Source organism: Osmerus mordax, chromosome 14, assembly GCF_038355195.1.
Source record: "Osmerus mordax isolate fOsmMor3 chromosome 14, fOsmMor3.pri, whole genome shotgun sequence".
Lineage (NCBI taxonomy): Eukaryota > Metazoa > Chordata > Actinopteri > Osmeriformes > Osmeridae > Osmerus > Osmerus mordax.
The window spans coordinates 4,933,358-4,959,479 of NC_090063.1; the positions used below are offsets into that span (position 1 = coordinate 4,933,358).

Genomic DNA, 26,122 nt, shown 5'->3' on the forward strand with positions numbered 1-26,122 from the left:
CCCTGGGTAGAGACTCACCAAGCACTGGGTCCTGGACTGGTACCATGGTGGACAGGTGGTTTTGTGCGGTTCTGGTCCTGCAGAGATACTTGGGCACCCCCTGGTGCTGGTTTACCTAAGAGTGCCTATGGAAGCCGGTACCAACCCGGTAACTTCAACCCAGACTATGGACCTTAATAATACAATACAGTACAGCATAGAGGATGTACATAGACGTATTCAACAACAGCATGTACTTTTGGAGAACTTTACCTCAAGGTTATTAACCTGAGTCTCCTCTGAACAAAAATCATGTGTTTATTATTGAAGACGGGTCAGTCCACAAGGACATAAGACACAGGATATGAGATCAGAGGAAACACGTTGAGTGATTGGTGCACAGGGGCAGAGAGTGTCTGGTGGAATGCAACTTCTGTGAGAACTGGATTTATGGGTCTGGAGACAGGAGGAGTCACAGAAACACCAACCAGGTACCAAAGCTGCTCGATGTTCCTGTAGCAGTTAACATTCACCAATGATCTCATGATTACAGTGTATCTGCCAACATTTCCAAATTAATGATATAAGATTGATTTGTTTACAGGCTTGTTGGCAGTAAATGTCCAGACCCATGGCAATAGTGTGTCACTCAACTGTTTCGAGTTTCAAAGTGAATACTTATCGTCTTCAAGTTATTTCAGTGTTATTTATGTTTATAAATATTTATGTTGTTGTTAAATAATTTCGTAGGATAGACGAGATGTTTTGCACAACTGTTACCCTTTAAAGGCACTATGTCATTCCATTCCAACTGTCATCATTGAGCCAAAAACTCTATTTTGATATGTATATTTATTCAGAAAAAGATATTACATTTGATACGGTTTTAGGATACAAATGATCATCAGTGTTGCATTAAACTAATGAGGTTGTATTGATGGGCAATGAAGCTCATTCAGACAAGGCTATTGTGTGTACCATACACCCAGCCGTGTATTAGAGATCCAAGACATGACTCATTCATCATAGACCATGTCACACGCATACAGTCATAACACCAAACAAGCAATTATGTCTGCAACACTGAAGTGGTGAACATTGTTTTCACACCAACAGTAGATGTACTGTAGAACTTTACAAGATCGCTCTTTATCTGGAAAAAAAATCTGAAAACATTTCAAATGGTTTCTTACTAAATGTAACGTATGTGCATTCCAGTACTATTTTGTCAGGAAACAATAAATAAAAACTTTAAAAGTTTGTTTTGGTTTCAGGTTATTTCCACAGGTGACTGGAAATGCAAGAAAAGAGTGCAGTCCTAGTTTCATTTTAGCAGTAGTATTTATTACATTTTAGTGTTTCTCATCAAAATAAATATATGATACAATATATTAAAGACACAAATAAAATCTTTGAAAGCCTGTAAAGGAATACTAAACTCAAATAGTGCCAGCTTTTTTAGTAAACAGAAACTGTACTATGTACAAAACCACTACGGAACAACCAAAATGTACAAAATGCAGCAAATTATATCAAGTATTGTGCCGTCGGTTTCCCTGGAGGCAGAGTCTGTTACATTAGAGATAGTCTGAGAGCAGCCCTTAGTGAATGCCAGGCAGAAGGCTCAGGTCACATCTGCATCAGGTCTGATCTCAGATCTGATCTCAGGTCTGAAGCAGCAGAACACCGTCTCCATGGAGACGGACCAGCAGGCCCTTCAGTGCAGACGTGGATCAAACCCTCCAAGGTCTAATACTTTACATGAAACACTTTGAAAATACTTTTGATCAAAGCTTTTAAAGGTAAGTTGGATTTAAATACATTTCAAGGTGTATGATGTTTCTTGTTCGTTTCCAGTTTTGCAAGTGTCTTATTAGCTCCACGGTACTGGATAAAAAAAATACAAAAGAAAGTGCACCCACAGTACTTGACAGTAGTGCTATTATACCCAGGTCTGACACATCGCATGTCGACCTCTGCCAGTAGGCTGTTTTTTGAGTCCCAGCTCCAGGTCAGATCAGTAGAATCAATGCACCGTATCGGTCAAATATAACGAGCTGAACCCAGATGCACTGTTATCAGGAGCACTGTAGAGTGAATACCGTACCAACTGAATCTAAAAACATTGAATAAATACCCCCCCCCCCCCCCCCCCCCACAACACAACAGCAGCTCCCACATCAAAACAAACTGTGCTGACGGTGCTCTGTCCTTTATGGTGTACACCCCGAGTTTAAAGCATAATTCAGAGAAAACACATTCATAGCGAGACAAACTGTCACGCAAACAATCCCCGACCCCCCCCCCCCCTCTCCAAAAACATATCACACGCTCACACACAGACGCACAAACACACTCAGACAAGATGAGACTTGGACCGTACATGAGGCTGGTCATCTTCTTTCTCACCATAACAAAAACAAGCCCAAAAGACCAGCGGTGATTTGTCCGGAGCGTTCCCATGGTAAAGCACGGTGAGAACAGCACGTAATATTAAAAGGTGGATGGCCAGACCTAGGCTACGTATACAACCGTGGTTTTGTGTCTGTGGGATCACAACAGCAAGGTAGTTGAGCCAGGCTGTGGCATGTTTAATAGCAAAACCAGGTTGCTAGTTAGACGTGTGTACCAAACATGGGCTATTGTAGGCTACTTTCAGCAATGCCAGTAGTAGTTGCACTTTCTTCTGTAGTATTTAGTCTCAGTAGTGTTTCAGTCTGTCCCTGTTTCCTCACTACAGAGAGGCAGTCAGTCTTCATCACCGCTGAGGTCTATATGTGAAAATATAAGTCCTTCAACCGGAATCTCATAATATTTCAAACATAAAAGTGCCACATGCAAAAGAAAGAAAAGAGAGAAAAAAAAGAAAGAAAGCTCAAATAAATAATAATAACCCTAAACTGAGGAGTGTGCATTCAGTTGGAAGGTGTTCATTCATTAAAACATTGGTTTCTATAGAGATATCCCTCTCCACCTTTCAGAAGGCTACACCTACACAGTGTTATAAGACTCCTCCCCTTCCTGTCAGCAGGCCACACCCAAAGATTACTGAGTCCATGTCTGTTAGCTCTGAGACTACTGGGTCCAGCCCAATAGTGGTCGGACGAGGAAAAATGCCTTCATCCTCCTCCTCATCCTCCCTTTTTGCTCCTTACTCATTTTATCTATGAGATCAACCTTCCTCCTCACTTTTTACGTGACCCTCCCGACCTCTTGGCCTGCCAGAGGTGGTTATGGATGGTCAGGGCATCCACGCTGACCGACACCGTCTTGGCAGGGATGACGGTAAACTGCTTCCTGTCCGAGCTGTACTTGTACAGCTTGTCGATCATCTTGCGGCCGATGGTCCGAGGGCCGGTGCCGGTAAACTTGGCGATCTCCTCCGTCTCCGGGGAGAAGGAGTAGATGGCCCGGAACTGGCACCCACCGTCGCGGAACAGGATCATCAGGTGGTTAGACTCGCACTTCTCCAGCTCCTGTGGCCACGGGAACAGAGGAGGGGGTGGGGGAGGGTGGGAACCAACAAAGAAACGACTGTGAGAACACGGTTACCGTGGAAACGGAACTTCGGAAAAGGCACAGAGCAAAGTAGGACGATGGCATGTAAACCAGGAGCAGAGGTAGCCTGAGCCCTGCTGTTGCGTCGCCGGGGGCGACCGTACCTCCAGGATGACGTTCTTCTGGCCCTCGTTCACCTTGCCAGCCAGGCAGCAGTGGGCGATGGCGTTGGTGATGAGGGGCTTGTTGGACTTGGAGCTGGGCTCCTTAAATAGTTTGGGACCTACAAAGGGAGGTTACGGTGAGTTAGGGTGCAGCTGTGTGTGAGTGTGTGTGTGAGAGTGTGTGTGTGAGTGTGTGTGTGAGTGTGTGTGTGTGAGTGTGTGTGTGTGTAAGTGTGTGTGAGAGTGTGTGTGAGTGTGTGAGAGTGTGTGTGTGTGTGAGAGAGTGTGTGTGAGAGAGTGTGTGAGAGAGTGTGTGAGAGTGTGTGTGTGTTAGCGTCTCACCGTTGTACTCTGCAGTGGATGTGATGGAGGATGCAGTAGATCCGTTCTCCCAGTCTCTCTCCATGTTCCTGCTGGAGTTCCTGCTAAGCATAGGGAAGGACTCCACAGAGCCCACCGAGCCCGCCCTGACACACACACACACACACGCATGTCAGTGGAAAACATCACAATTCAAAATACAGAAAGTAATGCTATAGACCAATTACCAGTGAGACCCACACACACATACACACACGCAGACAGACACAGACAGACAGACTCACCTCTGTGACCCAGCTCCACCGGAGGTGACACTCTCAGTCTCAGTGGCCAGAGACAGGGTGGAGCCCAAACCACAGCTCAGGTTGTCAGCTGCAAGACAGACAGACAGACAGACAGCACTTTATACACAGTATAGGCTGGAGTCTTTCACTAAATCACTGTAAACGCTGGGCTGTCCAACCATGCTCCTATGACATGCTACTGTCCTGTAAGTTTTCACTTTAACCAGAATTGAACACACCAAATACTAAAAAGTACCTGATTGACAAGGTAATAATCAAGGAAATTACAACAGGGTTTGGCGTGAATCCCAGCAGTGTAGCTCTCCATAAGGGAAGGGGGTGCGGGGGTGGTTGTTCATCCCTGAACATACAGTGTAGCCATAGTAACAAAAATGTTTGTACTGCAACTGTACTCCACAGTAACACATGTACATGCAACCAATGTGTCATGCAGCTAACCAGTCCCCAAACCAGTTGATAAAGCAACAGGATATAAGAATCGCTCATATCAAGACTCCTATTTCAACTTCTCTGAGAGCTAAATCTTATCCAATCAGATGAAGTGTGGTTCCATACACAGCAGCCTCCCTGCCCCCAGCCTCCCTGCCCCCAGCCTTCCTGCCCCCAGCCTCCCTGCCCCCAGCCTCCCTGCCCCCAGTCTCGCTGCCCCCAGCCTCCCTGCCCCCAGCCTCCCTGCCCCCAGCCTTCCTGCCTCCCTGCCCCCAGCCTCCCTGCCCCCAGCCTCCCTGCCCCCAGCCTCCCTTCCCCCAGTCTCGCTGCCCCCAGTCTCGCTGCCCCCAGTCTCGCTGCCCCCAGCCTCCCTGCCCCCAGCCTCCCTGCCCCCAGTCTCGCTGCCCCCAGCCTCCCTGCCCCCAGCCTCCCTGCCCCCAGCCTTCCTGCCTCCCTGCCCCCAGCCTCCCTGCCCCCAGCCTCCCTGCCCCCAGCCTCCCTTCCCCCAGTCTCGCTGCCCCCAGTCTCGCTGCCCCCAGTCTCGCTGCCCCCAGCCTCCCTGCCCCCAGCTTCGCTGCCCCCAGCCTCCCTGCCCCCAGCCTCCCTGCCCCCTGCCCCCAGTCTCCCTGCCCCCAGCCTCCCTGCCCCCAGCCTTCCTGCCCCCAGTCTCGCTGCCCCCAGCCTCCCTGCCCCCAGTCTCGCTGCCCCCAGTCTTCCTGCCCCCAGCCTCCCTGCCCCCAGTCTCGCTGCCCCCAGCCTCCCTGCCCCCAGCCTCCCTGCCCCCAGCCTCGCTGCCCCCAGCCTCCCTGCCCCCAGTCTCGCTGCCCCCAGCCTCCCTGCCCCCAGCCTTCCTGCCTCCCTGCCCCCAGCCTCCCTGCCCCCAGCCTCCCTGCCCCCAGCCTCCCTGCCCCCAGTCTCGCTGCCCCCAGTCTCGCTGCCCCCAGTCTCGCTGCCCCCAGCCTCCCTGCCCCCAGCTTCGCTGCCCCCAGCCTCCCTGCCCCCAGCCTCCCTGCCCCCAGCCTTCCTGCCTCCCTGCCCCCAGTCTCCCTGCCCCCAGCCTCCCTGCCCCCAGCCTTCCTGCCCCCAGTCTCGCTGCCCCCAGCCTCCCTGCCCCCAGTCTTGCTGCCCCCAGTCTTCCTGCCCCCAGCCTCCCTGCCCCCAGTCTCGCTGCCCCCAGCCTCCCTGCCCCCAGCCTCCCTGCCCCCAGCCTCGCTGCCCCCAGCCTCCCTGCCCCCAGTCTCGCTGCCCCCAGCCTCCCTGCCCCCAGCCTCGCTGCCCCCAGCCTCCCTGCCCCCAGCCTCCCTGCCCCCAGCCTTCCTGCCTCCCTGCCCCCAGCCTCCCTGCCCCCAGCCTCCCTGCCCCCAGCCTTCCTGCCCCCAGCCTTCCTGCCCCCAGCCTCCCTGCCCCCAGTCTCGCTGCCCCCAGCCTCCCTGCCCCCAGCCTCGCTGCCCCCAGCCTCCCTGCCCCCAGCCTCCCTGCCCCCAGTCTTGCTGCTCCCAGCCTCCCTGCCCCCAGCCTCCCTGCCCCCAGCCTTCCTGCCCCCAGCCTTCCTGCCCCCAGCCTCCCTGCCCCCAGTCTCGCTGCCCCCAGCCTCCCTGCCCCCAGCCTCGCTGCCCCCAGCCTCCCTGCCCCCAGCCTCCCTGCCCCCAGCCTCGCTGCCCCCAGCCTCCCTGCCCCCAGCCTCCCTGCCCCCAGCCTCGCTGCCCCCAGCCTCCCTGCCCCCAGCCTCCCTGCCCCCAGCCTCCCAGCCCCCAGCCTCTCTGCCCCAACCTCTCCACTCCTCCCCAGTGAGGTGACTGACAAACTCTGATCTGTGTGGGTGTGTACAGACAGGAAGTAATGAAAGATGAAGGGGCCTTGCCACAGACATGCTCCCATAGGGATTATAGGGGAGTTCAGGTGAGGGGTCATGAGAAGGTCGCAATGGGGTCAAGCAGATGTTTCACCTGCCCTACTGCCTGCTCTTGACCCCTGGACTCTCACCAACATGGACGCCCTCAGAGAATGACCTGTGGCGCACACACACACGGTAGGATAAACACCATACCAACTGGCCAGGGTTAAAAGGAAGAGAATATACAAACAGGAAACCCAGACAAGTGTTAGACAGAGGTGACAGACACTGTACAGTACTGACAGCAAAAACTGACAACAAATACACCAGACAGCAACAGACAGACAGAGACACAGACAGACAGAATCATATGTACCACTACCCCAGCCTGGTGGTACGATGGATCCCAAATCTCTCGATCTGAACAGAACCGCAGTTTTGAGTCACGGATCACCGACCGGATAATGAGTAAAATCAGTCAAGTTTTCATTGTTTGTTTTTTTTGCAACGCGACCATCACGGATCGATTTGTTGGGATTTAACATGCCCAGTTCACAACACTAAACTTGTTTTGTTCTTACGGGTAGTGGAGCGCTTGGAGAAGGCTTCAGAGCAGGACTCTCCCCGGTGCAGGGACTTGGGCCGGGTGTTGCGGGGCTTGGCCCTGGGCCTGGGCTTGACCAGACCCTGCTCCTCCAGCAGCTCCTGCTGCTTCCTCCTCAGGTACTCCTGCTTGATCAGCTCCCTGCGGGCCTTCTCCTCCTCCTTCCTCACGCGGTCCTCCTCCGCCTTGCGTCTGGGGAGGGAGGGAGACACACACACACGCTTACCAAACTGAAATGCACTTAGTATGTGGGTTTGTAGCCTATGTTTTCGGATGAACGTTAGGTGTGTGTACCTGGCCTCATCCCGTTTGAGCTCGCTGTCAACCTCCAGCTGCAGCTTGCGTAGCCGCGTCTCCTCGGCCTTCCTCTGCTGCTTGAGCAGGAAGGCAGCTCGCCGCTTCGCCATCTCGTCCTCCGCCTTCTCCTCGTCCTGCGGGGGGGGGGGGGGGGGGGGGGGGGGGGGGGGGGGGGGAAGCGGTCAACTCCCAGCCCTGACACAGCTAGGCATGTCACACACACATGGATATCTCACACACACACACACTAACATACACGTGCATACATACTAGAGCCCGACCGATAAAGGATTTTTAAGGCAGATATCGATACAAATATTTGGTGATTTAAAAATCCGATATTAACTACTTACTAACCGAGAGTGAGGTCATGCCGGGAAATATCAAACTGAGGCTTCAACGTATCGACCGAGCAATAGCGAGGTTGATATATTTCCCGGCATGACCGAACGGTCAAGGTTAGTAAGTTGTTTATTATATGGCATTTTTAGCTCTTTTCATTTAAAACATGCCGTTTTGTTTAGCTTTCAAGTCTTCTCACGGTGTTTCAGGTGTTGCCTATAGCAACCAATCTGAAATCTGAGCAACCAAACCTAGCAATCTGCCTAGCGCTTGTCGTTTTCCTCTCTTTTAGAAAGTTAAGAATTTCCTCGTCGCTGTTGATGTCTTCATCGTCATCTGGATAGTAAAACTCCTTGATATCGCTCATTTTGAAGATGACGTCAGAGGGTAATAAGTATCCGTATCAGATCGCAGACCGGCGAGGAGGTCAATACGTGGCTGGCATGACTACCCATTAGCCAATCAGAACACTCGTAGTATCGTTGCCATATAATAATTCGATATATCGGCCAATATATATATTTTTTTAATCCAGAAACGCGTAACAAAACATAAACAAATTTCCCTAACAGTCTGCCCGACTCTGGCTGGATCAGCTGGTTGTAGGGTTTGTGGCGTTCTAAACACGAGTGTTGCCAACAGGGATGTTGTAGAGTGCCCTCTGGTGGACAAACTATGCAACACCAACACTCATAACATGGTTGAAGGGTGTTTCGTCCGTTTTTATTTTTTTATATTCATTTATCGACCATTATAAATGCAGATACTGCATAATATCCCCAATATATATATATATAATATTTTCCCCTTAATATTGGCCGATAATATCGTCCGGCCGATATCGGTCGGGCTCTTATACATACACACATACACAAGTCCAGTACCTTGAAGAAGAATCCCAGGCCCGACTTGGTTTCCCCGTCAGCGGACATGTCCTGTGTGTCTGACCCGCCTCCCTCCGAGGGGTCCTTCACCTCTGATAGGTCCACCTCAATCAGGTGACCTTTACCCTTTAGCCCTTCCATTCCGTCCGCATGCTCCTCCTGCGATCCGCCCGAGTCGCTCCTCCCTCTCCCCTCCAGGCCTTCCTCCAGACAGGGAGGGTGGGTGGTGCTTCCTCCCATGGATGAGGGGTCCGAGCTGGGCAAGTTGGGGGTCCGACACAGGCCCCCTCTGGAGCCGGGCTCTTTCTCCTCCGCCTGAACTCTGAAGGTGGTGTTCCTGAGGTTCCCTCTCTCCAATGACCTGGGGGGCTCCCCGAACATCACAAAGCTCTCCCCCCTCCTCTCCCTCCCCTGCTCCTCGGGGGGCTCCCCGAACATCACAAAGCTCTCCCCCCTCCTCTCCCTCCCCTGCTCCTCGGGGGGCTCCCCGAACATCACAAAGCTCTCCCCCCTCCTCTCCCTCCCCTGCTCCCCGCCCCGGGGGGCGTACGCCTCTGGGTCTGTGCTCACCACGGAGGCGGGGGTGTTGGTCTTGGACCCCGCACGGCCGTTCTCCTTGCTCACTTTGAGCACGGAGGGTTTGGTGGTCCGGGCCACACGGACAGAGCTCAGCTTGGGGGGTCTGCGAGTCGGTGGCGGGTTCGAGGCAGCGATCTCCACAAAGTGGACCGCTGGACGGGCCCTGGAGTCTGGGGGAGGAGTGGAGGCCGAGGGCAGGGTGGGGATGGCGGGAGGGGTGGGGACTGAGGGAGGGGCGGCGGCTGGGGCCGGGGGCCCTCCTGGGGGGGCTCCGGGGGGGGACTGGAGGCTCTGCTTCATCAACAAGTCCTGCTGGAGCGACATCTGCATCATCTGCTGCTGGATGGAGCTGATGGCTTCGTTCAGCATCTCGATGGAGCGGCTGCAGTCCCCCAGGTCTGGCTCGGTCCCCTGGATCTCATCCTGAGGGTCACCAACGCTGGTCCTGTTGTCCCTGTCCTGCTGACCCTCCGGCCCCTGGCCCTTCCCTGGGCCCTGGCCCCTGAAGGCCCCCAGGCAGGAGTCATCTCGACTGGCCGGAGTCTTGCCCTGCTCCTGGGGGTCCTGGGGGTGTTTGAGGGGCTGGGGCAAGGTGTCACTCTTGCCTTTCTTCACGATGTTCAGGAAGGCGGCCTTCCCCAGCTTGAGGCGTTGCCGCGCGGACAAGGTCTCCATCTTCTTCTTCTGGTGCTCGATGGCGCGTCGCTGCTCCTCCAGCTGCATGTGGAGCTGCACCAGCTCCGACGCCACCGCCCCCACCCCGGACGCCAGACCCTCCTTCCCCAGCCCGGGCCCGTCCTTCCCCAGCCGCCCCAGGCGCCAGGAGCCTCCCAGGGGGAAGGGGGCGCTTTCAGAGCCGTCGGGCGTGGTCTTCTGGGAGCTGCTGGTGCTGGAGCAGCCGTCGGGGAAGCTGACCTTCTGGAGCTTTCTCTCGGCGAAGCTGGTCATCCGGACGGAGGCGCTCCCGCTGGCACTGCTGGCCCACGAGGTGGTGCTGAGACACGGGCTGGAGCGGCCGCTGCCGCCCTCCTTGTCGTCGTGCTCGCGCACCTTCATGTCCTCCCGCAGCTTGGCTGACTCACCCTCCCCCGCCTCCTCCTTGTCCTCCTCCTCCCCGCCGCCCTCGCCCAGGCACTTCCCCCTCACGCTCCTCAGCAGCTCCTTGGCCAGCTCCGTCTGCTCCTCGTCCTCCTCCTCCTCCTCGTCCTCCAGCTCGGCCAGCTCCGAGTCCGTGTCGCGCCCCGCCGCCTCCCAGGAGGGGTAGGGGCTGTGGCGGAGCTGCGCCTGGCCCGGGAGCGAGGCCGGCCCCCCCTGCTCCCCTTCGTCCCCGGGCTCGGACAGGTGGAGGAAGAACCCACAGGACCGCTCCCGGGCCGTGGCCGCCTCCGCCGCCGTGGAAGGCCCCACGGCGCCCTCCGTGGGGGGTCTGAGGGGGGCGAAGCCGGGCGTAGACCCGGGCATGGCTCCTGGAATGGGGGTGAAGGTATGGTTGAGATCGGGCTCCAAGGCGAGGCCTCTCCTGGAGGTGACGGAGGCCTCCGTAGTTCTCCTGAAGCTGGCAGCTCTGGAGCGGCTCTCCCCACTCTCCTCCTCCTTGTTCAGGCTCACGCTCTTCTCCTTGGCCGGCTTCAGAACCGCCGGCATCAGGGGCTCCAGGTAGAAGCAGTCTGTCTGGGGGTCAGGGGAGAGAGCAGGAGGCTGGTCTGGGCCCGGGACCAGGCCCAGGCTCAGGCCCAAACCGGGGTTTGGGCTGGGGCGAGGGGAACGGGCCTTGGAGATTCCCCTGCTGGTCATAGTTTGGACCTCCAGGTCATCCTGCTCCATCTCGATGTCCGGGGCCCGGCGGCGGGCCAGGGCCTCGGGGTGAATGATGGCCACCAGCTCCTCCTCCTCCACATCCACCTCCTCATCCTCGATGCGGACGTGGCCCATGAGAAAGCCCTGACCGTTGAACCTGCTGGGGGCGGGGGGCAGGTGGGGGCCTCCCAGCGAGTGCTTGGGGGTCACGCTGAGGATGTTGGAGGCCAGGCTGTCCTTGCTGATGGAGCGAGCCAGGCTCACAGTGTCCCCCTCACCCTCCGCGGAGAAGTGAAGGGCATAGGGGACTGGCTGGGACAGGGGTCTGGGGCGTGAGCAAAAGACATAGAACTTAGAAACAGAGTGAACAGTTCAGAGGTTTAAATAAACCAGTATAGGTGTAAATGAATCCATAACGTTGAATAAAGAGATGCCCGTTGGCCAGATGCTCACCTCTGTCTCCTCTCTGGCCAGGCCAACACTGACCCCTGAACCTGAGTCACAGGTTGACCATCCACTCGTGTCAGAGAGTTCGACCTGGTCCTCTGGCCTGCGCATCCACAGAGGAACCAAAATCAGCGTTGGTACATCATACAGTGCAGTACACCACTATGAGGAGTTAAAGGGGCATTTATAATGCAATCCAGGACTTCCTGGTTCTGGGCCCAGTGTGTATGTTTGGTCTGGGGGTGTGTTTGTTCTGACCTAAGAGGTCGTCCTCCTGCATCTGCTGCTGTCTCTGCCTCAGGGGAAGTAACGAGTGTGAGGGGCTGGATGATGGGCTGGCTTTGCTGTTACCGGAAGGGAAAAGAAACCACATGTATTTATGACTTGTATGTTTCTCTCTCTCAAAAAAGGATTTATCCCTCTAGCTCGCTCATGTTGAGAAGCCAGGCCGAGACGTTAGAACATACCTGTTGCAGATGTCTGGACTGGAGGATGACGTGGCGATAAGGATAGGGGAGTCAGGCGTGACCAGGAAGCTGCGTCTGGTGGCGTTCGAGATGGGGACGTGGGGGCGGGAACTCTTCGGCTGCAGCAGGGAACGCACTGTGGGAGAGGTGGTGAGGGATGTCAATCAACATATCCATGCCTCTCACTGGTTAGCATGTGTCTCTACAAGTGGTTCAGCTGTAGTTGTAAATAATACATAAATGAAAAGAAATAGCATTATATAGACTGTTGGATTGGATAGTTGGATTTCTTTACCATCTTTGATTTCCTGCAAGTCCCTGGGCTGGACAAAGTCTGGCTTGATTGTTTCGAACCACCAGAAGAGTTCAGCAATGAACACCATCACATTCCCCTGGAGAGAGAAGTTCCAAACATAAACATAACCACTCAATATAGAAACTACAGAATGACAGTTGGTAAAATGTCAACATGAGAGTGACAGCTATTTCCAGAGTGGGAAGATGATGTCTGGAAGTGCATCAGGGAGGGAGAGGGGGAGAGAGAGAGAGGGGGAGAGAGAGAGAGAGGGAGAGAGAGAGAGAGCGAGAGAGAGAGAGAGAGAGAGAGAGAGAGAGAGAGAGAGAGAGAGAGAGAGAGAGCGAGAGAGAGAGAGCGAGAGAGAGAGAGAGAGAGAGGGAGGGAGGGAGAGAGAGGACTGACCTTCAGTACTGGCGGGGCGTAGAGCATGTCTTCTGGCCTCAGGTAGTAGGCTCGGTTCAGGTACTCGTTGGAGAACTCTCTGAGCAGCTGGATGTTGTAGAGGCTGTCAGCTATGGAGGGGACCTCCTTCAGACAGATGTCTACAAGAGAGCCAGGGGATGTTAGCAGAAAGCTAATTCCAGTGGATATTCTAATTTACTAAACATTGAACTACTACTAAACAAGAATACACACAGCCTATGAGGGGAGGCAGGACCCCTCCAGAGGCAGGAGAACGTTAAACCTACCCTCCAGCTTCATGAGCTCGGGGCAGTAGAAGTGCACCACGGCCAGAAGGGCGGCGCCGTCACACACGTCCTTCATGAGGTCGTCCAGCAGGGGGAAGTGCTGCAGCGTTCGGCCTGTGAGGTGGTCTCTACGGTAACGCACCTACACACAGAGGTCGACGGTCAGGCAAGGCCACGGTAAAATCAAATCTCTCTCTCCCTCTCTCACACACACACTCTCAATTAGAGCCCGACCGATAAAGGATTTTTAAGGCTGATACCGATACAAATATTTGGGGATTTAAAAATCCGATATTCCGATTTCAGCCGATATAAAAAAATATTTTTTTAATCCAGAAACGCGTAACAAAACAAACTGATTTCCTTAACAGTAGTTATTTGTAGTTTACATTTAGTCACTTTTAGCAGAGGTTCTTATCCAGAGCGACTAAGTACAGGGACATTCCCAGAGGCAAGTAGGGTTAAGTGCCTTCCCAAGGACACAACGTCATTTGACATGGCCGGGAATCGAACCAGCAACCTTCTGATTAATAGCCCGATTCCCTAACTGCTCAGCCATCTGACTCCTGTTATTATTTCCTCACTAAAATAATATGTTAATGCAGTTTCTGATAAATAAAATGTATAAAAATAGAATCTTAAGATATGAAACTTAAAGTCCTTGGAACAAAAACATAATAAAAATAAAAAACCATTAATATTCATTTATCGGCCATTATAAATGCCGATACCGAGTTTGGAAAATGCCCAATATCGGCCGATAATATCGGTCCACCGATATATCGGTCGGGCTCTACTCTCAATCCCCAGTTCACAACCATTTCCTGCCTGTGACCCAGTCAATGTGCATGTCTGTATTGAATATTTGAGCAGGGATCAGAGAGGCTTGTCTGGGACCAGTATGCCCTAGCCCCAGCTCAGTCTACCCCAAAACCAGCCAATACCAGATCAGACTGACTACTGCTGAGTCACTGACAGGAAGACTGCCAACAGGGTCACAACAGCACCACCACTAACAACAACAACTACACACATCATCATTACCAACAACAGTTAGGCGTCAGTGAAACAGTATAAGCTACTGATACAGTAGTTGGAGACACTGATACTCCCCAGGGTAACATTCACTACTGGAACTTTACCACACATATCTACTGTAGTGTGACGGATGAGACTGGAGGTGGTGGTGACTGGTGGATATGGAGGACATATGGAGGGGGTTAGCACTGGGACCGGTAGGAATCGAGGATTGCTACTGCCAGACCGTTAAATACATCTGCACTGTTTGTGTTCAAAACACCAAAATAAAAAAACCTAAATACCTAACAGAGAAGTGAGAATACTCATTCGGATGTGTATTTATTGTCTGCTTCTTTCATGTGTTTTGCAAGCTAATCAGTTATGAAAAGGAAATCCATGTGAGTATGTAAAGCACAGCTGGGGCAGACATGATGCTGGCATATGGCTGAGGTAGATGTGGCTAACCGCTAACACATTCTAAATTGTAGCTATAACACAATAGAATAAACAAGATTTAAATAATAATGCCAGATTCAACCAAAAATAAGACATGTTGAAATAATATTGGAATAAACTTACATTATATGGTAACAATCACTAATAGTGTGGTTTTCTAGACCCTTAGGAAAATACTTCTGACATATATTTAGGGGAAAGCCACGTAGCATTTATTCAATTTCAAGTGATTTGCTTTTGAAAACACAAAACAGTGTTTTCTTTGCTCCGGCAGTCCTATTTGGTCCGGGTGTTTGACCCAGATGTGGTTAGGTGAGGGTGAGAGGAACACGTGTGTGTGTGTTAGGGTGTGTGTGTTAGTGTGTGTGTGTTCGTGTGTGTGTGTGTTAGTGAGGGGTATTTACCACGCGAGAGAACTCCACTGGCTCCAACAAGCAATGGGCCAGCGCATGCATGATATCAGGCTGGGAGGAAAGAAAGGAGGAGGAGCGGGATGAGTGATGGATCACGGATGAGTGGAGCATGTTATGGACCTCAGCCCAGACACGGGTCGCACACAAAGCTGCTTAATGGAGACAGTGAGTGGGGTGAAACAAAGGCAGCCATTATGGGTCAGGAAGTCGCTCGGCCCGGCCTTCCTTGGGAAACATCCGTCTGTCGGACGGACGGACGGACACAGAGATGGTTCCACACAGACACAGTGAGGTGAAGCTCTCCGTTTCTACGGGGCCCAAAAGCAATGAGTCGGGGATGGAGCAGGGACCCATGCGAAAGCGAGTGGGCTCGTGATTATGTGCAGTTCCTGTCTATCCCCACCAGGGGGCACTATGTGACTGTGTGTCAAGCGCCCCCCCCCCCCCTCCCCCTTCAGCACTCCTGCCCTAAACCGGAGCAAGCACAACTCATATAGTGAGGGCTGCAGTCCTTTACACACACACACACACGCAGACACACACACACAGGATGAGCTACGTGTTGCACTTACAGGTACAAGCTTCCAATACCATTTGGAGGGAGACTATCCAAGAGGGCAGTAGAGAGGGGGAGTGGTTTAAGGGGAGGTAGAGGAGGAGACACAAACAGGAAGAGCAGCAGACAGGTCAGAGGTCAAAGGTCACATCAGATCCCGCACCCTCCTCCTTCTCCATTGTTTGGACTAAAGGAGGGAGATCTGATCGCAGAGCAGTCAAGAGAGGGGTTAGACAAAACCAAGCGCCGGCTCACGGCTCCTCCCACACAGAGACCGGTCACCAGACTAGCGGACCATCCACTTCCAGGGGCCACGTTCAGATTCTCCCAAATCACACCCTTCCTTCCACCCCCCCCCCCCTTTCTTCCATCCTCCGTCCCGGGCATCACCAGGACGGTGTCAGCTGTGTGGAGGAGCACAGGCTTCCACCCATCCATCCAGGCACGTTGCAGCAGAGAGTCCCCCGGGGATGGAAGGGAGGAGGAAAGGGTGCGTTTGTGGAGAATGGAAGCGAGGCCTTGGACAGATGATTCTGTGTCTAGGAGGAGGCAGTCTGGAACAAGCCAACAACCGCTGGGAGATACGGGCTGTCATGCATATGCTAATGACGATGTCGGTCTGAGAGGGCAGGTACTTCAACCCATGCAGAGGAAGAGGGAGAAGAAGAGAGGGTGTGAGAGAGAGCTAAAGAGAGAGCGAGCGCAAGTCCAGAGAAAGGAAGAGCGAGAGAGCAAAAGAGCGAGAGAGCGAGAGAGAGAAAGCAATGAGAAATTCAGATGAATACTCGGGTATTACCCTGCTGGCTAGGAGACTTCAGAGAAAAATGAAGATGTAGGGACAGGGAGGTAGAGAGAAGTAGAGGTAGAGAGACAGAGGTAAAGAGAGAGAGAGGTAGAGAGAGAGAGAGAGAGAGAGAGAGAGAGAGAGAGAGAGAGAGAGAGAGAGAGAGAGAGAGAGAGGACTAGGAGGGCAGACAGGTACCTTCTGGTGGCTCGGAGACTCCAGCAGGTGCTGCTTCATCTTCATCTCCTTGTCTGTGATCTCCCTCATCTTCATGTTCACCTGGAGGTGCACGCGTGTCAGCACACAGGGTCAGACACACGGCACACACACACACACACACACACAGACACAGGTCAAAGCACAGAAACATACACACACAGGTACACACACAAGTCCACACACACAGGTCAACACGTACACGCCTACAATTCAACACATATCCAAATAGGCAAGCAAGCAGACACACACACACACACCTTGTTGATCCAGAAGACGATGGCATCCTCCAGGTCAAAGGGCAGCTCCTTGGAGGCGCTGAAGGTGGAGAAGCGTTTGACGCTGGTCACCACCCTCTCGATGCTGATCATCTCCACCGTGTAGGCCATCATCAGGGCATCTATTAGGGGGATGTGGGCGCTCTGCACACACACACACACACACACACATGCGTGAGTGCGCACACACACAGGCAGGTGGGTTCTAAGTCAATCAGTTTTCTTTTCTACAAAGTCTTCTATATCTGTTCCACTGCACTACTCTGAATATTGACCAATGTGTGTCTGTACATCTTCTGCAGCCAAGTATGTGCATTCTTCTGGAACAGTCTCCAAGATAAACGTGACGGGTGGATTTGGGAGCAGTCCATGTAACGTGGGCCTGGGAGGTGCGGTGCACCTGTCCCCTGCTGGGATCAAGACTGTGTGTGTGTGTGTGTGTGTGTGTGTGTGTGTGTGTGTGTGTGTGTGTGTGTGTGTGTGTGTGTGTGTGTGTGTGTGTACCAAATGGACATTTCATCTGGTAAATGTAAAGTTGTTGTTTAGTGATTTTGTTATACTCTGGTGATTGCACTGGATTATTTGGAGCTTTTCATGTGGTAATGTTAGCGTAATGACTTGGTGCTGCCCATCGTGGCCAGGACTCTCTTTAAAAAGAGATTTGACATCTCAATGAGCCCTTCCTGGTTAATAAAAGGTTAGCCTAAATATATATATATATTATTATTTTTTTGCAGGTGCATTAAGTGTGTGTGTGTGTGTCTACAGGTAGTGTGTAGGTAGTCCTACGTATGTATAGGAAGTGTATGTGTCAGAAGTGTGTGTTATGTGTGTGGCCATGTGTCCTAGAGGGAGGGGCACCTACTGCACTCTGCCTGAACTGAACAAAATGTTTTTCGATGACGTTCAATTAAACTTTCAAACTAATTCAACATGGCACACACACACACACCGAGGATGGAAACTCAATAACTGGACGTTTGGGACAGGGTGATATATAGTTTTTTTCCCCCCATCAGATGCTCTAATTAGGCAGCGGTGTAGTCGATGTGGTCTGATCAAGATCCAGTTCTACTGGGTGAGCCGAGTTCTGGTGGGCCAGGAACAGACTGGACACATCAAGGACAACATTGATCTGGGCAGGATCGAGAAACACACACAGATTGTGTGTCTCCAGACCCACACACACACACGAACCATTGATCTGCTCTGAGAGAGGGATAGAAAGGGGGAGGGAGGGAGAGGAGCTGTTCTTTGCAACTCCCAGCCAAATACTTCCTAATATGATCGTCTGAGCTCAAGGCGAACCAGGCCGGACTGGGGGATCTCCACTACACACACCAGCACATCAGATCCCAATCATATTAAATGTCCATTGTATAACCCTTTGTATATGCCCTCTCATGACCACATATCAACACAGCATGCTTTTCAGCCTTTCAGCCAGACTGGTTCGAGTCTATAGTCAACTTCCAGAACCAACGTTTTAACTTCTTCCCGTGTCTCCTGGGTCTGTCTGAAGGTCGCCCCCCTGGGGTGGACCTGGGTATGGCTACTCTGAGCTGTAAGAAGCATCTCGAATTCACACCAAACAACAACCACAAACGCTCTGTGGTTTTACTGCATGCAATAAAACCAGCATTGTGAGTGTTATCAACCAATAAAATATCAACATAGAAGTTTGAACACACACACACACACGCAGGTGGCATGTTCTGCACAGTGCTGGTGTGTGACCTGCTACTTTGGCCGGTGTACACACAGTCCCCGCAGGACGTGAGACTGAAGCAGATGGTCCTCCTGTGTGTGTGTGTGTGTGTGTGTCAGGAGTAACAATGCTGCTACTGTAGCTAGGGGCAGATTTACAGCAGATAGCTAACACCACCAAGCCAGCAGGCAGGAATACAGTTGCCATGCCCTGAGGAATGGTGAAGTAAATCTTTCTAAAGGCCAAACACACACACACACACACACACACACACAACACGGACCACACGCTTACAATACATCAGGACACACCGACACCCTTACCCCAACCCTGCACACACACACACACACACAGCTCACCATCTTGATGGGGGCGGAGCTGAGGTCGGCGTTGGAGACGGGCGTGTTGTCGCTCTCCAGGACGTAGATCCCCTTCCTGGCCAGCGCCTGGATGACCGACTGGTGCGTGTGCAGCGTGGCCGCCTGCTCGCCCTTCAGGACCAGGCCGCACACCCGGCAGTAAAGCTCCCCGGAGAGGAGCAGGCGGATCACCGGGGGCTTGATGTGCTCCTGGTCGTACTGGTCCGTGTAGAAGGGGTCCCGGAGGTCCTGGGGGACGTGGTCTGTGGGGGGGGTGGGGGGGGAGAGAAGAATGCTGACACCTGTGTTTGTGGTGAATGGGAGACTGGGGATAACCCGCATGTTGCAGCAGGGAGGGTCAAAGGGGGAGTGAAGGTAAGGATGGGTGTGAGGGGAAGGTCTCAAATGGATATCGTCCATTTTACTGACGTTCTAGTGTTTCAGGCTAACAATCCTCAAAGTGCCTCTTTGACCTATTTTGATACCCGATTGAACGAGAACCCGAATGTATAATATATTACCATACCCTTAACAATAACAGCCGTGTCAAACGTACAGGCTCCCTGTGTATGGATTTAGTGAGTGTCTCGTCCTGCCTCACGGAGCAGGAAGTGCTGTTCTGTCCTTCCTGTCTGGGCTCAGTCCTGATTGCTCTGTCTCTGTCAGCTAAGTGAACACACAGCAGTCAAGCTCATCACACTGGCACCTATGGGCTGATTCTGCTGAGCTATCCTGCATGAGCTAGGCTAGGCTGGCCTAGGATGGGTTAAGCTGAGATAGGCTGGTCTGGGCTAAGCTGAGCTGGGCTAGGCTGGAATCGAGCTGTGCTAACCGGGCTAGGGTTAGTCTGAGCCGGACTGGCAGGAAGGCTCCACAATTCGATTGATGGATGCCTGTAGAGAGAGAGAGAGAGAATGCACCCGTCTCTCTCAGCGGGGCTCTCTCTCCCTTAGCCTCCACCACTCCGCAAGGTAACAGATACCTTCAAAAGGGCAAAGCTCTCGGATGACACAGCAGAATGTGTGCGTGCGCACCCCTCGGTTACTACGCCCCTACGACAGCACACTGACCAGCTCAAAAAGCCCAACTCACAACAAAGCTCCAAAAAGGTAGTATCGTCAGATTGGCATACTTTCAAACTATGGCCCAACGACCCGGATGTCTGAAACCCAAGGGTGACTTCCCCTTCCCGGTCAACCACTACCGCTTACACGGCCCCGTCATGGAGAACTTGGCCCGGTCCCCTCCACCTCCGGCCCCAAAACGGACACATCAGGCCTCTCTCGTGAGCGTGCTCGGACACATGTCTGGCAGGGAGCTGGCCTGTTATGTCACGTAAGCAGCTCCACAACGCCACCGAGAGAGGGAGGCGGGCAGCAGCTTAGGCCGGCTGAGCGGGGCCATCAGTGGACCAGGGATCTGCGGGGAGGGACCCGAGGTGCACGTCAGGCTGCAGACTGGGCGCCAGAGAACACACGTCTACCAAGAGTGTGGGGGGGAGAGGGGGGGAGTTGGCTTAGTCAGTGAGGTTCTAGACTAGCTATGTGCTGTCCTAGCCTGGCTGAGCTGGAGCGGTTATTTATACCCCCCCAGCGTTCTAGAGTTCTAATTATACCCCCCCCCCCCTCCCCCCCTCCGTGCTAATCCAGCCCTAAGCCCTCACAACGTTTAGATACCTTGCTTTAGCTATGGCATGGGACGTCATCATCACCCGACTCTACAGGACAGGCAGAGAGACCGAGTTAGCTGTGTGTGTGTGTCCAAACAAGCCACGACAAAAGAGAGCTAAATTATACTTTCAGTGCAGTTGATCCCCGGTCACACTGCTACACACTGACCACGCTGAAGGAATAATGGTGTCTATCTTACTGGCTTGGCAGCATCTTTAACCAACAATGATGGAGAGACTATTACAAAAGCAGGAGGAAACAACGCACTCGCACTCCTAGGAGAGTTAGATTAACACCACGGCTGACTGCCCACTGATATCTGCCCACTCATACACCCACACCCAGACCGTCTCCTTGCCACACTATTTTTTTTTCATCTTGCCCACACAGACTAACGCTCCCTCGGTCCCTCCCTCCCTCCCTGTCTCTCTCTCTCTCACTCACTCACTCCATCTTCCTGTCTAGCATGGGCTGCTCCCTGTACGATACTGTCCACTCACCCCCCTCCTCTTACTCCCTTCCCCTCCACTGTCCCTTTCTTCTCCTGCCCTACCCCCCTTCTGTCCTCCACACCCCCATCTCCCCCACCCCCCTCACCCTGGTTGCCCGGGAAACACTGATGAGCAGTGGCAGTTGATCCTAGGATGGTGAGACTGGTAGGAAGGGAGACCTGGGATGGGGGTGGGTCATACTCACACACACGCAGGACTGTGCCCAAGGGAAAAGGTTTGGTATGTGTGTGGTGTGTGGCAGGTGGGATTCACTCTCTAATCATGGTGGCTAATACTCCCTTGACGCTTACTATCCACCTGATCTCTGCAATAGCTCAATCACAACATGCTGTGTGTGTGTGTGTGTGTGTGTGTGTGTGTGTGTGTGTGTGTGTGTGTGTGTGTAATCTAGCGAAGCCTCAGAAATGTCTTTGTTCCAGCAGTCCTCTCCCTCTCTCCTTCCAAACGCATGGTCAGCTAGCAGAGATCCACCTGACTGAAGCAGGGAGGCTGGGAGGAGAGCAGGAGGGAGGGAGGGAGGGAGGGAGGGAGGGAGGGAGGGAGGGAGGGAGGGAGGGAGGGAGGGAGGGAGGGAGGGAGGGAGGGAGGGAGGGAGGGAGGGAGGGAGGGAGGGAGGGAGGGAGGGAGGGAGGGAGGGAGGGAGGGAGGGAGGGAGGGAGGGAGGGAGGGAGGGAGGGAGGGAGGGAGGGAGGGAGGGAGGGAGGGAGGGAGGGAGGGAGGGAGGCTCCCTTCCTAACACCTTTACTATTGATGTGTTGACAAGACCAGAACACAAGAGGATGGACGGGCAAATTCTGAAAAAAACTATTCAGATTGATTCATTGATCTTAATCAGATAAACAATAAGCACATTTCCATTAAAGATCAAAACCTCAATTGAACTGACTCAGGGTAGGTATTTCTAGTCGTTCTGGGAGTTGTGACTGGAGAGGTCTCTGTGTAGTCAACAAACCTGACCACATTATCCTATTTCCCTTTTAGAGGTGTAGTTTAATCCGTTAAGACGGGTTTGACTTCTCTGACCTCAGCGCTCTCTCTCTCTCTCTCTGTCAAAGAACACTCTTCCCTACTCTCTCTCATAGAGCAGTCTTCTTTGCTCATTGCCTTTCTCTGCACCTCCCTCCTGTCTCTCTCAGAGAACTATATCCTCTGCTCTTTCTCTCTAGAGCAGCCGCTGTCCCTCTTATACCAAATCAGCTCTCATAGAGCGGACCATTTGCCTCTCTCAGACAAGCGAGAAGAAAGCCTTCCCCCCCGTGTCACGTCGAAAGGCGTTCACTCTGAACATGTACAACAGTGAGGCGCTGTGGGACATGATGGTTCTAATGACGGACGAGGCGACATGACTAACCTGACGCTCGGTTTCCTGTTTCTGTCTAAGCTCTTCCAGACTCGTCACGTCAGCGCTGCGCGTCGACGTCAGCAATGGCGTTGTGAGCCTTCTAGACGTGCGTGAGGTTTCTGAATGCCAGTGAGGAACAGCTGGGAGGTGATGTCTCACCTCCAGATGTGGCGGTTGGCGAGGACACGTTCACAGGCGGTGAGACGGGTGAGAAGAGACACTTCCCGTCTTCACACCCACCTCACCTCGGGGGTGGGGGGGGGGGGGTCTCCGCTGAAGCACGCTCGAGCGCTGGCGTGTGGCCGTGGATGCTAGGCTCCCAGGAACTCAGAAACTGACATGAAGACATGGCAGTTCAGTGGGTCTCAATCTACCGGCTGTCTGTGAGACCGATTTGGTGAAGAGAAGTTGGGGGAGGGGTGTGGGGGGGCCTTGGAGGGAGAATGTAGGCTAGGCTGTACTGTGATCTACTGCCCTGGCTACTGTATCAGTCCCATGTGGGTTCATGTGGAAGATGTGACAGGACTAACCCCACCCTGGCTCCGACTGTCTCTCTCCATCTTTCTCTGCAACTCTCTCCCTGTCTTTCTCTCTCTCTTCCTCTATCTCACTCATTCAGAAGGGTCTGTCACACCAATGTCTGAGTCAGAGAAAATGACTGACCGGACTTATCGGGGTGGACCAGCTGACCTCTTACACACTGTTTTCCTGAGTGACACACACACACACTCTCAACAGAACAGAGAGGAATACACCAGCATTCACACACCGTACAGTAGGACAGCAGCAAGATGAACCTAATGCAAGACACTGTTCCAGAGACAGCCCCTTCTGGGCTTTGACCAGTAGTGGTGTCATCATCCCCAAGACTCAAGTCTATATCACTACCTGTTGTCATGGTGAACTTATCATTTCCTCTGGGAGGAAATGCTCCGTAGAAGTGGGTCAGATGGATCACAAAGGCTACGGAGCTCATTCAATGTGATGATGATGATGATGATGACAGACCACCACACCCCAGCTCCAGTGAACACAACAAAGCAAAGTTCCTGTAAGGGCAGAAACAAATCAAAGATGTGGCCTTTTTGTGAAGAACCGTAATGGATCTCTAGCATAAAGGTTGTGAGCGTGCCTCCACCCAAACCTGAACACAAGCAGAGTCGAGAGAGAGGATTCTGGTGGTAACTGGTTGAGAAGACCACACACAAACAGTTACCTCCATGTCCTAGTTTACTCTTTGGCTTGATCTGACCCTCCCACAATCCCCAGAACAGAGGGTAGGAGAGGAGAGTTGGAACCCAGAGGGTATTGATCGCACTGTGAGGAATCCATTATGTGTCTGTGTGCTGTCCTCAAAACGTTCCCAACACACCCACACACCAACAGCCTAAGTGATCCAGCGATTGAAACAAATGGGTGTGTTTGTTTTGGATCAAAGGGAGTTTCCAGTCCTGAGGTAGACATGCAGCAGGGAGGACGGTTAGGGCGTGTTGTGTATGTGTGTGAAACAAAGAGAGACAGAGAGACAGAGAGACAGAGAGAGAGAGAGAGAGAGAGAGACAGAGAGAGAGAGATTTGGTGTATGTGCGTATGTATGTATATCTATTTACTTATGTGTGTATTTTTTCTACAGATTATTTGGCAACATACCAACTTGAATGATAATCACATGGATACAAGTTGTACACCTGCGTGGTGTAATTACACGTATGTATGTGTTTAACTACCGTGTGTGTCTCTCTGTATGTGAGTGTATGAAATATAATTATATATAAGGCCATGATTTATATTGATATTTCGATATATTTCTGTAATTCTACCGTTGCTTTGGCAATATGAACAATTATTGTTTTCATGTCAATAAAGCCCTTTGAACTGAACTGAGAGAGTGCATGAGAGAGAGAGAGAGAGAGAGAGAGAGAGAGAGAGAGAGAGAGAGAGAGAGACAGAAATGAATCCAATGAAGTCATTACAATCATGTTGTTCATTAGATAAAGCATGTCACACATCAGTTACATCAGTTGGGAAAGGATGACCAAGTTTATGAAACAGCATGAGAATCAATCTTAGTTTGACAGGCAGCAAAATATAGTCCAGGTTGATTTCAGAGTCCCTGCATGGCTGCACTGTAATCCCTGTCATTTTCTAATCCACAGCAGAAGATCTAGGAATAACCCTCTCTGTTGTGACTCGTCGAAACACAGGCCGTGTTTGTATTTGTGTATATTAGTGTGTGTCTGGCTCTGGGTGTGTGTACAAAAGTGTGAACAACTAGCATAACGAACACATCACTTAGCCTAAAAGCTTGCTTGGATTGAACAATATCAAATTATTAGACCATTTCGTTTTTTATACCTCTGGCACTATAACAATACTACCACAGTGAATACAGCAGAATTCAGGAAGTGAATGTCACATCTACATGTGATGTTGACCTGTTCACTGGCTGTCAGACCGACTCAGCATTCTCTACTAAATCTGTAGACTGACCTACTGTATCCCACCCTGCCACACCAACCCACTGATCACTCCCTGGAAGAGGAATTAAAGAGATAGTAGGTCAAATCATTTTCCAGTGTAATAACGGTATTTCACCAGTCTTGACTAGCTAATGCTCCAAGTCTTGAGCTTTCTAGAGATGTAATGCTCTGTATCACACACATACTCACACAAACACACAAGTCCATGCAGATGTGGCGTACAATTCTAGACAGGAAACTATACCGAATTTGGTTCATCCCTAACATGTCTTAAAATAATAACACAGGTTCGAAAGTGGGGAGAATGCAATTATGATGACCAGACACCAGGCTGATACAAACAAGGTGAATCAGCAATCTTGAGACATTTATTCCAGACGGTCCCAAACTATTAGCAGGTCCATGATGTAATTTAACCAGCTATAGAACCGTGTGTGGTGTACGCTACAATCATTGTGTAGAGAAATGTAGCCTACATATAGCATTTACTTTAATCTTAACAACATTGATTATCTATAAAGATGAAGTGAAGTCAAACCTATCGAACTGCTGAACACTGCGTTAAATTAAAAAACGTACCTATACCGTAAGCTTTGGCGAACAGCCAGCGGAGATTCGCATCAATTTTCGCCCTTGCAGAGTCGTACATCTCCAGCGGTACGATCTCCATAGCGCCTCCTTCACCTGCTGAATCCACTTTCCTCCGGGTGCTGTCCCCACCAGCACATACGTCCACATCCATCCTGCGTCAAACACAACAACCATTAAACTATGGGTTAGCTAGCTAGATTCGTGGGCTACACTGTAATACATGTGAGTGGATTAAACGTCAACCCCGCTATTAGGTACGAGCTAGTTAGAGCATGACATCATCAATCCAGGGTACCGTAGATCGCACGAGCGCTTGAATGAAACGCCCACCCTCCCAGAATAACAAAATGCATTGTCTGCTAAAATCTATTACATACAGACACTGTCCATCGATTGATCTTATAATAACAGTCTAGTAAAAAGTACTATGTTAATTAGCTCCTTTGGCAAATTACTTTTCTGTTTAGTTAATTAGCTGGTAGGTTAGCTCTGAATATCTGACCCATGAATGAACTAACACTAGCTTACTAGCTAGCTAGCAGCACCGCTAGCTTACTGCGTTTGCTTTTGCAACTGAATGGTTACATTAGTTTTATAGCCATACAATCGTTTGACAGTTCTTCATCAAACATTACCTTCAGATGTGCAAGAGATCCGCAATCCAGGTTTGGAAGATAGTAGATCAAATAAAAAAATATATTGTTTTCACCGTAGCTGAACGGCAACACAGAGCCCTGCTGCTCTACTCCTCCCTACCCAGCAACACAACCCTCTCCAATGCGGCCTTTGGCTACATGACAACT

At 51.9% G+C, this 26,122-nt stretch overlaps 1 protein-coding gene across 1 annotated transcript; it reads right to left on the reverse strand.

Moving 5' to 3' along the window:
• Positions 1–853: 853 nt before the first annotated feature.
• camsap1a (calmodulin regulated spectrin-associated protein 1a) lies at positions 854–26,072 on the reverse strand. Its single transcript, XM_067250446.1, has 19 exons — positions 25,955–26,072; positions 25,308–25,471; positions 18,725–18,987; positions 16,640–16,801; positions 16,362–16,442; positions 14,815–14,874; positions 12,935–13,076; positions 12,648–12,787; positions 12,243–12,339; positions 11,949–12,083; positions 11,739–11,831; positions 11,487–11,583; positions 8,658–11,358; positions 7,429–7,565; positions 7,112–7,326; positions 4,247–4,334; positions 3,984–4,108; positions 3,642–3,760; positions 854–3,455 (listed from the first exon to the last, which is right to left on the reverse strand). Exons 2-19 carry the CDS (start codon positions 25,468–25,470, stop codon positions 3,165–3,167), a joined length of 5,109 nt encoding a protein of 1,702 aa, XP_067106547.1. The 5' UTR covers position 25,471; positions 25,955–26,072; the 3' UTR covers positions 854–3,164.
• Positions 26,073–26,122: the final 50 nt, after the last annotated feature.